Source organism: Neomonachus schauinslandi, chromosome 7 (genome assembly GCF_002201575.2).
Source record: "Neomonachus schauinslandi chromosome 7, ASM220157v2, whole genome shotgun sequence".
In the NCBI taxonomy this organism is placed as follows: Eukaryota; Metazoa; Chordata; class Mammalia; order Carnivora; family Phocidae; genus Neomonachus; species Neomonachus schauinslandi.
This window is the reverse complement of record NC_058409.1, coordinates 118268279-118283918: the sequence shown is the minus strand read 5'-3', so window position 1 is coordinate 118283918 and position 15640 is coordinate 118268279. Positions and strand designations below refer to the sequence as shown.

General features: G+C 39.4%; 1 protein-coding gene across 4 annotated transcripts in view; it reads right to left on the bottom strand.

Annotated features, from left to right (window-relative positions):
* The window catches only part of OXCT1 (3-oxoacid CoA-transferase 1), a 123346-nt gene that overhangs the window by 9397 nt on the left and 98309 nt on the right, over nucleotides 1-15640 (bottom strand). For 3 of the 4 annotated variants that reach the window (XM_021700566.1, XM_021700574.1, XM_044917162.1), the window contains exons 14-15: nucleotides 12686-12775; nucleotides 2839-2919 (exon numbers count right to left, since the gene is read on the bottom strand). In XM_021700566.1, coding sequence (XP_021556241.1) covers nucleotides 2839-2919; nucleotides 12686-12775 — 171 coding nt within the window. The remainder of the gene's footprint in view (nucleotides 1-2838; nucleotides 2920-12685; nucleotides 12776-15640) is intronic. The other variant, XM_044917163.1, reaches the window with a different exon arrangement.

Here is a 15640-nt window from a genome sequence, read left to right as displayed (position 1 = left end):
GGGGGAGCCCTACCGGGGGCTCCATCTCACAGCCCTGATGAGATCATGACCTGAACCGAAATCAAGAGTTGGAGGTTCAACAGACAGAGCCACCCAAGCGCCCCCACATTTCTTTACGATTTAGCCCTTCACTATCTTTTCAACTGTAGTCTTTGGAGTCTGGTCCTGCCCTCACTCTAAACTGTTCCACTGGCAGGTCCTTGGGTAGGCTGCTTATTTTATAATTCTACCATGACTCTGCCTATTTTCTTTCCTTTGCCTAGAAGGACCTCTTTGGTCTTATTCTCACTTGTACACCCCTACTTGCCTTTCAAGACTCATCACTCATCTATCAACTTTCTCATCAAGAGAAGTGCAGTACATTTATTTATTCAACAAGCATACACTGTGTATGGGCAAACACCATGCAAAGTCCTGGATAAACAGTAATGAGTGAGACAGGCAGAGTTCAGAGGTTATTTCAATAAAGTGGTCAGTGTTGAGTTAGGGCATGTACTAGGATTCAGAGAAGCACCCAGAAGACTTGTGGAGAGATAGGGAAGATCTGCCTGAGAAGGAAACATATAGCTGAGACATAAAAAAAATGAGTAGGTATTAGCCAGATGAAAATGGTGGGAAGAGTATTCCAGGGAGAGAAACAGGATGTGCAAAGTCCCAGAAGAACATGGGGCGTGCAGAAGACAACATAATTCACAGCATTTCAATGCAGCTGAAGTGGGGAGAATGTAAAGGTGGAAAGAGAAACTGAGACTGGAGGAGAAAAGGTAGAGTCTGTGAAATGCCTTGCAAAACACAAAAAGTTTATATCTGGAATGCCTGGGTGGTGTAGTCAGTTAAGTATCCGACTCTTAGTTTCGGCTCAGGTTGAGATCTCGGTCGTGAGATCGAGCCCTGCATCAGGCTCTGCATTCAGTGTAGAGTCTGCTTAAGTTTCTTTCTCCCTCTCCCTCTGCCCCTCCCTCCCCACCTGCTCTCTCTCTCTAAAAATAAATAAATAAATCTTAAAAACAAAAAGAAAGAAAGAAAGGTTTGTATTCAATACCGTTAGAAGCTTTCCTGACACTCTCCCCAGGCTGATAGGCAGCCTCTCTCTATGTTCCTAACTCACCATCCAGCATGTATCACTATCATGGTCTTTATCACATGTATTACTCTAACTGTGGGTCCTGCTGGAGGCTGGGTGTCTAGCCCTCCTGAATGTGCTCCCTTGGGGCAGAGACCGTTCTCCTCTTTCCTGTAACACACTATTGGGAATACTCTAATTCAGACAAAATGCTCACAAAATGCTTATTAAATGAATAAATGTATAAAACAATAATGTGAATAGGAAAAAAGGATATATAAGTTTTTAAAAATGGCAGTAAAGTTAAATAATATGTTCTATCATAAGGAAATGTAGGTGTAAGATGACAGGTGCCAAAAGGAATGGCGCCATCACTCGAAAGATGAAGCCATGAGTGCTAAAATGACGAACATGAAAACTGCATTAGGCTTAAGGGATGGATAGGATTTGGGGAGGCAGAGTCACGTGGAAGATATTGCAGTAAGAGCACTGACCTGGTAACAGCAAGGACAGAGTGTGCATGGACCGGGGAAGGGGAGAGGGCTTACTTAGAAGAGGAAGATCAAGGGGGAAATGCTGCTGGAATTATCCTTCTAAGGTCTACCACTTTCTTAAAGAAAACAGGATCGAGGACTGCTTTGTCTTTATTTTCAAAGTAATGGATTCTTTTCAATAAGCCCTGTCACCACAGTTTTGGAGGGGTTCAAGAAGTGGTAAGACTCAGGGAATAAATGGTGAAATAAAATATTCTGCCCTTTTATCCAACTTCTGTTCTTTACAAGTCATCTTAATGGAATTCCACATAAACGGTCCTAGGGGAAAGCACCATTTACAACAGAATGCTGTTTAAAATGTGGCTTTGTAAGGTATTATGAACCTCCCCTCACAGGGCTGCTTTAGGGTGCTTCTTACCACACTCAGTGAGGGGCAGCAAACCAGGTTAATGGCAGGATGCCATCCCTACAGCTCTCAGCAAAAGGAAGAGCATCCAAACAAACCAACCCTGATACAGGTAATTTTGTTTTTTGCTTTCACCAAGATATTGAATCAAAATGACACCCTCCTAGCTCACTTCTGAGACTTATGTCATTCCAACATTCTAGGTTCAAATCTGGGTCAGAAAAATGACTATAGACAACTGTCATTGAGGCTGCTCTCAGATCTGAGCAGTTTCCAGTTGTACCATTAGCCAAGATTTCCCATCTAAGAAAAAATCTAGGGAAGCATGAAAATGGCTGGTGTGTTCTGAAGTCCACTTTATAAAAAGAGAGCTGAAAGCATGCAAGAACCATAGAATAAATTTCTTGGCTATGGAACTATGGGACTTTTACTGCAATCTGAACCCAAATGATTAAAACCCAATTTTGGCTGACTTTCCCAAAATGAAACCCAACAATTTGCACTTGTGATTTGGGAAAGCAAAGAAGAAAGGTAGGAATACTCTTAACTTTATATATATCATCTATCTTAGACATCTTAATAGTCCAAGTAAAAGGATGAATAAAACTTTTCTTTGATTATACACACTGTCAAAGTTACCAAGGACAGCAGTTCAAGTCTGTATATGCGTATTTCCAGAGAGTTGCACGTTAAGAATTCTACATTTAGAAACATTAAACTGATGAATTTTCCTATTCAGTCTACCCACAGACTAAATTAATCCTATGACTACCAACACAACACAGTTTTAGAGGGTAACAAAAAAATTCTAAAAATGCTTATAAATAAAAAAAAGGGTTGACAGGCATTAGAGGGAATAAAAACAGGCACCATACCTTTTCAGTAATGATGCGGTTGACACACTGCTTTCCAGTCAGTGGCAATGTACATTTCTCCATGATTTTATGTACATTTCCCTGTTTTAAAGAAGGAACATCAAAAAGAGTAGTTAGGGACCAATTCTTGTTTAGAAGTAGAGTAACGATAGGACAAACAGGAACCATCAGAGAAATTGTCTCTTAGGTACAGGCTGTTTTAAAATGTTTGCACAGTCACACTTTTGCTTTCTTTCTGGAGACAGCTTCTGTCCCTAAAATAATTTAGGGAGAATACCAAATGAATAGCCAAAGTCATAAATTATTTAGGTGGGAAACACCTTGCCACAAATTGGACTTCTCAAGTCTCAGTCCTCATATCCTGTAATGAGAAATTTCACTTCTAGTGTCCTGCTTATTTTTCTCTTTCAGGGAACGGTCTCCTTGACAAACATGAGCTATTATTCACCAAGGACAGGAAGCACACATAAAACACAAATGTCTAATACCCTCTTTTAAATTAATTTTGTTTGTTAGAGAAGTAAAACATACGTGAATACAGCAGTGCCTAGCCTCCCCTCCTTACTTTTAGACCTGTTCTCAACAGGAATCCATTTTATTTTACTTTTCTTAGCATTTTCTATCTCTACACATTTTTCCTGTTACCTCTTCGTTTTTAAATATTGTGTTTATCATGCTATTTATTTCTTGATTAATCCATTTTTGACTCTATCTACTAACTTCTTATTATGGCACATGAAGACTTAACAGTCTTACAAAACCCCATCCTCCTTCATCATCTGCAGTTCTTCAGTAGAGATGTGTCATAATTCGTAGTTAACTCCGTGGTTAGAATGTACATTGTTCTGCCTAAATGACCATGTAAAACTGTTCACTGCAGGGCCAGGCAGTGTAGTACACCATGATTATATTCATATTCTCATACAGCTATTCGCGCTTTTCCTAGAGTTTGTCTGAGCCTCAGTTTGCTCATCAGTAAAATGTGTGAGCTGGCCGAAATTCATATTTTTTCAAAGTTTCTTTTAGCTACTGTACCCTTTCTTCAAACATAAAATAAAAAGGGATTAAGAGTAGAAAGCAGGTGGGGGGATTAAGCAAAGTCAGTAAAGAGGAGTGGGAGGTACCGGCTTCCAGTTACAGAATGAATAAGTCATGGCAATAAAAGACACAGCATAAGAAATATAAGGAATATAGTCAATGATACTGTACTAGTCATTTATCAATGTTTCAGGACAGATGGCAGCTACACCTCTGGGGAGTATAGCATAGTGTACAAACTTGTTGAATCACTATGCTATACACCTGAAACTAACGTAACACTGTGTGTCAACTATACTCAAAAAAAAAAAAAAGAGGGGAAAGCAGGTTTTCCCCCCTTTGCCCCCATCCTTCAACCCCCATCCCTACATCCCAGGTGTCGAGGTGGCCTCTGGGACACATATGGAACACAGCTGAAACATTAGCTCTGATTATGACTATGATTAAGCTTCTTTCTAAGTATCAAGCACCAGGAGCCTAAATTAATATTTCCCTCAAGGCTGAAGGCTATCCCATCATATTCTAAATCTTCTATTAAAAAATGGCAAAATGCTTCTACTGCTTCTTTTTGGATCTAAAAACACCACACATGATGTCATGTGCATTACCCAAGTATTTTCTGAAAAAATGAATGGGGAGGAAAATGGAAGGTCTACTGGGAATCCCAGATGGATTTCAAGAAGACAAACTCTATTACTTTAATCAAAATGAGTGTGAAATAGATATAAAATGGATAGACATTACACCTTTAATAACAAGTTATATGCTTCTGGATCTTACTGTATAAGAACATTTATAACTGTAGAAATAAAACCTCATTTTCACTTCATTTCTAATGCTCTATTTTCCTTTCCAGTTTCAAAGAAAGTTTGCACGTGTCAGAGAAGCTTAATTAAAGAGCTGAAATTAATAATGAATATTCAAGCTTGTAGGTTGTCAGGTCTCCTTACATTTAATATAACTCAAATAAGGCATGTCACAATGAATTCCGGGCCTGCCTGGGAACAAAGTGAACAATCTGTGGGCCTCTGAAGAACATTTTTTGCAGGGAGCTCCTACTTTGTTCTCATTATTTGAGCAAGATCTGCGTCTGGTGTGAAAGAAACTACTTGGATTTTAATGAACAACCAACTCCGTTTTAGGAGAAATCAGGAATTTCAACAGACAGAACTGTGAGCTCCCAGAAGAGACCTTTTCTAGACTATTTGCTATATAAACAGTATAGCGTATGGTTAAGAGTGTGGGCTGGAGCCAAAGAACCGGGGGGTAAAGTCTGGCTCTGCTCCACTGGCTGCGCAGAGTGTGTGGGCCTGTGCCCCGCCCCCATCAGCCTTACCCCATGGGGTTCTTGCAAAATGAGATGCGAGTATCCGGCACTCAACAAGTGCTCTATAAACGTTAGTTACTATTGTTTATACAAAACATATTTAACATTTCTACCATCTACCAGGGAATTCTTTAGGAGCTCTATATGAAGTTAGACATGTAATTGTGCAGATAATGGTCTAACCACAATTCCTGAGACCGCAGAACTAATGAAACCACATATGGCTGGCCTAGGAAACTGCCACCAATGCCTTCTTGCAGTGAGAACAATGTCACTAGAGGACTCCATTCACATTTAGCTTTAAGACACAACACAGATCAAGGAAAGAGAGAAAATGAGAGGCAAAAAGACAAAAGAATGTCACAATTTCAATATTCAACAATAGGTTAGCTATGAAGCCAAAACAGGACTAACTCCCCCTTTAGCGCTCTATTCTAACCATGCCGGGCTAAGCCTTACAATGTGGTATGACAGGGGCACAGATTAATGATTCACAAAGGAGGAACGAGCGCTTGGGTGGCTCAGTCGTTAAGCATCTGCCTTCAGCTCAGGTCATGATTCCAGGGTCCTGGGATTGAGCCCCGCATCGGGCTCCCTGCTCAGCGGGAAGCCTGCTTCTCCCTCTCCCACTCCCCCTGCTTGTCTTCCCTCTCTCGCTGTGTATCTGTCAAATAAATAAATAAAATCTTAAAAAAAAAATAAAAATAAAAAAATAATAAATCCTAAAAAAGAGATGGCAGGGTAGTGTGGTGGCAAAGAACACTGTGTTAAGAGTCCAAAGACCCATTTATTTTTCTCTTGCATCTGCCTTTGAACGGTCATTTGGTCCCTTCAATTCCCTGTGCTGTGGGTCCCCCTACAATGGCCTTGTCTACCTTACTTGATCACTGTAGAAATCGCACAAAATGCAGTAGTAGGAGGGGTGGAATCTACATACAAATATTTAGGGTCAGTGGGGTGTGGTTCATCCTGATCATTTTGCTTCTTTCTGTCTCTTTCTGTCTTTCCCCATGAAGAAATGCCACAAAAGTCAGAGGAACGGATATAAACGTGTAGCATTAAACATGCTCTGAACAGGCTCAGGGGCTCCTGATTTCACTATGCCCTTACATTTGCTAACTTCATCATAACCTTGATGAAGAGCTAAATCTCTTTCTTCCACCTGCTTCTCCAGTTTTTCTTTTCCCCCCTTGGTCTCTTAAAGGTTTCATGTAAGACCTGGGAAGTGACGTTTTCTTTTTAAATGATTTAGGGACTCAGTACTTCCTATTACTTGCTTCATGGTGATCTCTCTTTAATTCTTCAGATACTTGTGTGAAATCCTGCATCTAAATTCTTCAGTAACAAACAACTCTGGTTAAATGATAATAAATCCCCCTTGTTATCATGATGGTAAGCTTCATGTTATCACAATGGACTTAATCCCAAACAACAAGCTCTCTTTTTCACAACACGATGATTTTTGCATTTGATATCAGCATTTTATTCACCTGAGGCAACGGAGCGTGCATGTAATAAGGTTTTGCTTTAAATAAAACGCCATTTTATGCCCATCTTTTCTGTTAAGTGCTTTTTAAATGTGGCTGCAACATATTTCTTCTTTCAGGAAACTTCTTTGGGAAAGCCCTAATGATCAAGTACAGAAAAGGCAAACTCTGCTCCTTAAGGGACCAAGTCTTAAAGCCTTTGTTCATGCTACTTGAACCACACACCACCACAGACTCCATCACCCCACATTCAAATGGAAACACCCTCCCTATTCTTTAGGACTGGCTGTCTGAATACTGTAATTCAGACTGAAGGAACTCCAACAGAGCTAGAGCTGTAAAATACCACATGACTGAGTATCTAAGGGCCACCGGAGGCTGCTTTCTAGTCCCAAGATATGTACTTGTACATTCCCAACATCTCTGAACTCACTAGGAGAAGCACAGCTAGCAGAAGTATGTGATGGGGCTTACAAGACTTTGGGGAGATAAATAAAGGTATAATCAAAGGGAGAAGCAAAGACATCTCAAGATGGCAGTATAAAACATACACATTTATAAGTCAAGAGAGAAGCTGAGTGAATTATGGTTATTCTACCTCTTCTGCCCACTCCGTCCTACAGCTTCAAGGCTTGCATTAACACACTGAAAAGAGGGGCTACATAAGCTGAATTTTACGAGAATATTCAGTACTTCATCTGGTGGCACAATGAAACCTAGGACGGATCTCTCTTTGGGTTTTTGCCAAAACATCATAAAAGGAGCTTGAATGTCACTGTCCCTTGTCTTTCCTTCTCCCCACTGGTCTCAATGCTTACACCAAGTGAAAAAGCGTCTATATACATACACACAAAAACATACCTCACAGGGAATGTCGTATTACAAAACACACTGACTGTCAAATCACTATGAAGATTGAAAAGAAACAGAAAAGAAACATGGGATTGGCTAACTAAAGAAAATCAGGATATGCAGGGTAAAAGGACAAGATGATAATTACTCACACTGAGTTTATACTCATGGGGTATTTTTGGCCTTTACACAGTACCTATTTGGTAGGGATTCCAATAATCCACAAAGGACTTGAGCAGAAAGACTCAGCTAGCTCTGAAGTAGAGACAGTTGCTATTACAAAATGGTTTTTATATGTGGATGTAATAACAGTTTGTGGTTACAGGCACATTCTCAATGGGAAGGCTAACCAAATGAGATAGTACATATAGCAAGGCATTTCCCTGAAAACAGTCTTCAGGGTTTTGAGATCTTAGAATAGAAGGCCATTTTTCTTACATATAACACAAATATCTTTATCATGGCCTTTTATTTTCTCTCTAAAGATTGCATCCTATGATCTCTAGCCTAAGGATGGTACAGCCCAGGCGTGAACAGGAGTGATTTTCTCTTTCCATTCATGAATTGTTGTGGTACATCAGAAAGCTTCTCTGTGAGTTAGTTTTCCTTTTAAGAACCGTGGATATTCAAAGCCTCAGAATTTAGAGTTATTAGCTTAATTAAATTTCTATAAGACATTTTAAAGAGCTTTATTGGTTGTTGGACTGTGTTCTGCTTTCTTTCTTTTCCATTATAAAATTTTTTTGGCAGGCATTTCCATCATTGATGAAGAAATAAAAAGGCAAAACCATGTAAGGATTTCTATTTTTTAAAGGTAAATATTTTTTTCCCTAAACAGATCCTAGCCACGAAACAGTCTCATCAACAACTTATAAAATATTGACAAGCTTCTATGAATGAAAACAAACCAGCTGAAACCATGTTAATTATAAATTATTCCAACAAAGAAATACTTTATTTACCTTGGAATACTTATCAATGCTGCTGAAAATTATTCCAAGAGTGTTTCCCAGGAAAGAATTTTTTAAAAAAACCTTTCACATTTGTTGGACTTTGGTAACACATTTGGTCCAAAATAAATATGACTAATAAACCTCATTTACTTTATATAATTCCTCTCCATAGAAAGTAAAGACAATGTAAAACTGCATTCAAGATTTCTATAGGACACCTTTGCTATCAGATATAGATTAGACGTAATCAAAAATTTATTCATAAAGACTTATTCCCAATATCTTAAAAATATAATTATGATTCTTTTCATCCTTTCAGAATACAGAACTCCTACTGTAATAAAAATAAAATCTAAACCTGTTTTAGAAAGAGATCTTTGAGAAACAAACAGGGTTTTAGAGGGGAGGGGGGAGGGGGGATTGGTTAGCTGGTTGATGGGTATTAAGGAGGGCATGTACTGCATGGAGCACTGGGTGTTATACGAAAACAATGGATCATGGATCACCACATCAAAAACCAATGATGTATTATATGGTGACTAACATAACATAATAAAATTTAAAAAAAAGAAAGAGATCTTTCATTTATGTTCTCTAAAATAGGTACCCAAGCTTTGCTTGCTTCCAATAAATGACAACTATGACTGAATTTCTCTGCTTTTATGCTCTGAAAGTTATACCCTTAGGAAATATTTCCAGTACACGATACTGAGAACAAAGCACTTTCTTTTATATTGTTAGCGGTAATGGTACCTGCCAGACAAAAAAGGTTATTAGAAAAAAATGGGGGCCCAAAGGCAGGATACATGGATTCTCAGCTTGCTTTTGCTCCTAATTTTGTACTTGACTTTTACCGGAATAATTAACCTCTACGGCATTGGGTTTGTTTTCCTTCGCAAAGGAAGCAACGAGACCTACCTCACAAGAGTATTGTAATGATGAGATATGGAGGCAGTCGTGAAACTGCTTCAAAAAAGTTAAAAGTGCTCTACATGTTCAAAGTCTCTTTATTATTTGAAGAATTAATGAATTCAACAGGTATTTATTGAGTCCTAATGGGCATCAGACAGGATTTGCTTCAGCTCTTACAATGGACAGAGCCCCTGCCCTCACAGAACTTATATTCTAGTGAAGGCGATGACGGTCCATCAGAAGAGGGGGTACTTCTGTTTTATAGAATAGCTGGGGGAAAGCTTCTCTGACACTTTGAACAGAGACCTGAGTGAACTGAGGGAGCAAGACAAGAAGGTATCTGAGGAAGAGCCTAGAGAAGAACAGGTATTTTTGCAGGTACCTGTCTCACCAAAGCAAGGAGAGTCTTAGGGAAAACTCAAAAAGGGAAAGTGATCATTCTGAAACATGAAGCTTCCAGAAAAGGGCAGGTTTGGGTGAAACACTGGTACAGAGTTAGCTCTGATGAAGTTGCAGCCTGGTATGATATAATGAACACAAGCTTGACCAAACTGAGTGAAGCTCCTAGCTCTATCACATACCTAGACAAGTTTCTTAACCTGCCCACATCGCAGTCTTACTTAAGAGGGTCACTGAGAAGCTAACAAGATTCAGTATGTACAATGCCAAGCACAAGGCCTTGTACCTCATAAAGACTCAAACTGTTACTACTTTCCTTCGTTTTCTTGCCATTTTTAGAGGGCAGAAGAAGGACATGTTAAGAGATGAAAAGAAGCCTAAGAAAAAAGGTAGCTAGACACCAAAAAACTGCCTAGGAAGAAGAAAATAGTAAAAATATCTTGCTTCTGCAAAAAGCTTTAGTTAGGGATTTCTAATCAAAAGTTTGAAGAACCATTTCTTTTCCTGTTTCAGAAATTCTGACTGAGACAAAAGAAAAGACTTTAAAAAAAAAGAGAGAGAGAGAAAGAAAGAATTTGCTAAATACAGGCCTAATGTTTTGAAAACGAATGCACAAAAATAATCTAAAATGAGTTGGGCTTCAATGCCTATGCATCAACATTAAAGTAACAACAAAAAGGGAAGTCAGACAGAGTTTTCTCCAAATTAGACATTATGTTCCAGAAAATATTTGGATTTGATTTGCATGCTTGGCATCCTTTTGCCTTTGAAATGAAGTATCCTGGATGCTTTTGCAAGGCATCTCTCAAAAGTCACCTGCATTGGTTTCATTTCTATTGTTTCATATTTATGCTCTACTGCTTACTTTCCACTGTTTACAAAACAATTTATGATATTTTCATATTTATTATAGTTTTCACAACAAAACCATTTCATGGCACACATCGCTCTGTAACAGAACTCCCTCATGGGAAGCAAGACAGATGCAAATCCTCCAGCTCCATACTCTCCCAGGATGCTGCATCTCTAAATAAAAACAGGGCAAGGGATGCCTGGGTGGCTCAGTCGGTTAGGTTTCCGACTTGATTTTGGCTTGGGTCGTGATCTCAAGGTCCTGAGATCAAGCCCCGCGTCAGGCTCCATGGTGGGCGTGGAGCCTGCATGAGACTCTCTCTACCCCTCTGCTCCTCCTGGCAGCGCGTGCTTTCTCTCTGTCTCTCAAAAAACAAAAAAACAAAACAAAACCAAAAATCCAGGACAAATGAACTAACATTTCCATTCAAATTAGCAGGTCTCAAGGTGAGAACAGGTAGATTTTGTGTTAAAACTAAGAATTATAAAAAATAGAGGGCAATGAACAAACAGCATAGACAATGAAGAGAGTACCACCCAGTAGCAATTTCTTTTTTTTTTAGATTATTTATTTATTTATTTGAGAGAGAGAGAATGAGAGAGCGAGCACGAGAGGGAAGAGGGTCAGAGGGAGAAGCAGACTCCCTGCTCAGCAGGGAGCCCGATGCGGGACTCGATCTGGGGACTCCAGGATCATGACCTGAGCCGAAGGCAGTCGCTTAACCAACTGAGCCACCCAGGTGCCCTGGACTCATTATTTTAGACCAAAGAGGTGTAGTTTTTGTGTCTGCTCTCATAGGTAACACATTTTTCTTGTTTTCAATGACTTCCTTGAATCTTTAATGAGAAGATTTTGTTTCAGGTATGATTTCTTTTTTTTTTTTTTAAAGATTTTATTTATTTATTTGAGAGAGAGAGAGAGAGAGAAAGCATGAGAGGGGAGAGGGTCAGAAGGAGAAGCAGACTCCCCGCTAAGCCAGGAGCCTGATGTGGGACTCGATCCCGGGACTCCAGGATCATGACCTGAGCCAAAGGCAGTCGCTTAACCAACTGAGCCACCCAGGCGCCCCACCCAGTGGCAATTTTGCAAATCATCAGAAACCCATGGATTCAGGTCAGGAAGGCAATTAGCTCAGCTGGTTCAAAAACACTGAGTTGGGAACAAGGAACAAAGTTACACTGATAGCTCTGTAGTTAGAAGACTGGACTTTGGAATCACAGACGCCCAGTTCTAATCTCAGTTCCACTAGTTATATGACCTCACGCAAGGAACTAAACCTCTCTGAAGCTGTTTTAGAAACCACAAAAAATACCTGTATCAGGTTCATGGGCTTATACATGCAAATACACACAGCGTGCTTAATATACTGTCAATAACAGTAAGCTCAATAAATGGTAGCTGTCATTTTTGTAGGATGATGATGATACCATCATCACCACCATCATCATCACCACCACACCACCACCAAATGTAAGCTCCACGATTTTTGTGTAGTTTGTCATTCCAAATAATAGAAGTACTTAACACATAATCAGCACTCCAAATAAAAGTATCTTACTTTTCAGAATAAGGACACCTGCTATCACCAAGTCCACCATTTTCTCACCCTTCCCAAAATGGCACTTCACAGTCTTAGTAAGAGGCCATATTGTCCACTTGAAAATAATTGTTGTTGAAAGGCCATATTCTGTTGTGTTTTTCATTTTGCATGCAGAGAGTAGCCACTCTAATCATCTTTAAACCTGAATTGCAACATCTACCCTGACATCTTTTCACTGAGGTTGAAGACATTATAGTTTTTACTTTTATTGTGTATGCAAATAATTAAAGAATACCCCACTGTTTCTTTCGCTCAAAGTTAAAGAACCACTTAGCTGAATGAGTATAAATAACTACTTTTATTTGCAACCTTTCTCTCTAAAATATAAATGCTATCAATTTGGACGAGCCTGAGAAAACAATAAAAACCATGACTGACGTACAGGATTTCGGCATACTGGGAATTTCCAAACGTAGCACACGTTACCTTTGCAGAATGCTCCATGGTGACCACCACTTTGGTCTTTGCACTGGACACTAGATCCATAGCCCCTCCCATTCCTTTCACCATCTTCCCCTGCAAAACAGAAATGGAAAAGAAGATGTAATTCTTTTTCACTTCTTTTAGTATGTGGCAGAACAAAAGTAATTGGCAAGAATAAGTCACTGGAATAATGAGTGAGACCTTTATTGCTTAGTATTAGAACCTTTACAATATTAATATTCTGTTTCTCTATTATTCTATGATTGAAGGTTAAGTTCAGGACAAATACTATGATGTCACTTTTATTACATGTGGCTAACATTATTTTGTTGATGATATATGAGCAATAAGACACAATCAGTGGATAAGAAAAATCTTAAGAACCATTTCAGAATTCTGGCACTTTATTGTTACAATAATAGGAGATTGAAATCCACATGCCCCTGACATCCACTTCCCTCTATTTAAACACATAATTGGCACCACTGAGTCTTCAATTACAAACACTTTCTAAAGCACTCTCTTGGATTTCCTGCAGATTAAAATACCATTAGGTAGTAGGCTAAGGCACTAATGGTGTTTCCCTCGAAATGATTAATATGAAAAGGTGGGTCTGTCTTTCTAAAACTTGGCATTTATATTGCTCTTAGAAAAATAAGCCAAACAAAACAAAAAGTATAGCACTGTTAAACAAAAACAGAAAACAGAAGCAGAAGCAGAGTTCTGGGCCTTTCACCATCACCCTTCTATTTTTGTTCACCTGTCCATCTCCTCATTCATTAAACATTTACCAGCCACATTCTATGGGCCACACACTCTGAATAATTCCTACTGTCTGTTCTGTCTCCTGGTTACAGAGTCTTGAAAAAAAGCAGGTGTTTCTAGAGATGATGAAATAATTTCTTACTCAAGTATACTGAAGAGAAATATCTTCTAACATTGAAACCTCCTTAAAATTTTATTTATTTTTTAATCCAAGTCCTCTTGCTGATTTGACAGTAAACTCTCAGCTCCTTCTCCATAATTTCATAGCTACAAGTAGACTAGCCAATGCACTCACACCTGGCTTTCAAACATAGAGGTCTCAAGTCCTCTGATTTCAGAAACATTTTAGAGGCCAATGCCAACACTGCACGAACATGAATTAGATGTGCATTATAAAAGGAAAGGAGCAAGTGGTCAGGATGTCTTCGTGGACCATCTCCACTAAATGAAATGGGCAGCAGCTGGAAGTGGCTGAGGGGGAGCAGCAGGAGGGGAGCAGGGAGCAGGACAGAAATGGAAGGTACAAAGTAAGTCTGTCTTCAGACGTGTACATTTGATAAAGCAGAATATCTATGTAATTTTATACTTCTATGAGCCATGCCTTCATCCTTAGCTGCAATTTTAATAAGCTAGGTATATTATTTTCATATTTCTGTAGAGAAATATATTTTCTCTACCTTTATGGGATGAAATATGAGTAATTCAGAGATGGAAGCAATCAATGTCTATCATAAACTCCAATACTGAGGAAGTATGAGATTTTAGAGCATCAAAGGACATTAAAGCAAGTCCATTATAAAACGAATTAACCTGCTGCAGTAAGAACATCCATCCAGTCTCAGCTTTCACAGAACAGTGTCCTTGGGAAGCCTCTAAGGGTATAAGTGCTAGCAGAATGAAGAAGCCAAAGAAAAGCAGAAACCAAAGTAGCATTTTAAAAACTCCCTGAATTAAAAAAAAAAAAAATCCTTGAATTAGAATATACCAGAGGCAAATTTTTTCACCTGTGGCACAACAATGATAGGTAAAAGCTTATGCCAGTCTCTAATAAGAAGCTTGTCCAGTTCAGGCGAATCTGATTTATACATTTTAAATCATTGTCAATTATTTAAGAAATATTTATAGAACACGTACTGGGTACAAAACACTGTGCTGGCAGGAACATAAAGAGCTTCAGAACATGATAGAAGAACCATCTTTTTGTTTCTGCTGAAAAGAACATTCTTGCCCATATACATAAGCTTAGGTGCAGAACACCTGAGATCTATTCCACTAACCCGCTGAAGGACATTGGGAAATTCTCTGAATTATCTCTGAATCCATTATCTATAAACCAAGAGTAAGAATAGCTGCCCTCTCATAAAGCTGTTATGAGAAGTGCATGAGATAATGTATAGAAAATTATGGAATAAATAAAATTTATAAATTCATTGACATATATCATCATCCAGTCTATTTGGTTTACTGCATGTCTAGTATGATGAGCCTGTCACTATACTGGGTGCTAGAGTTAGAGATGATCACAACAGGACTCCTTTCCTCATAAACTTCATCATCTGGGGGAGGAAAAGCATCCATGAGTAATCAAGGAGATTTGGACCAAACTTCCTCCCTCTAAAGACAGACAGACAGACAGACAGACTGACTGACGGATTTATTTATTCAGTTAGTTTTTTGAGAGAGAGTGTGAGAGAAGGGGCAGAGGGAAAGGGAGAATCAGATATCCCGCTGAGTGGGGAGCCTGACGCAGGGCTCGATCTCAAGACCCCGAGACCATGACCTGGGCCAAAAATCAAGAGTCCGATGCCTAATCAACCTAGCCACCCAGGCGCCCGAAACTTCCTCCCTCTAAAAGAAGCATTGCCACAACTCCCTCTTCCCCAAGTGCCTTAGTGCTAAGTGCCTTTTCCCCCCGCATCCTTGCTAGTTAGTCTATAATTGTGACACAGTGAATTTCAACCTTTTTTTTCATCTTATAAGTGCTTGGATGAGCGAGGAGTGAGTGGATTAAACTAACTCATGCATGTTCACGTCCTAGCAGAGCAGGGAGGACGCCAGTGCTGCCTGTCCCTGGGGAAACAGGTGGGAAGAGGTGGCTCCCAGGGATCTCACGGAGGAGGTGCTTCACAACGGCAGTGTGCCAGATGGCCAAGAGAAAGAACACAGCATCGCCTAGGAGAAAGCATTTCTAGC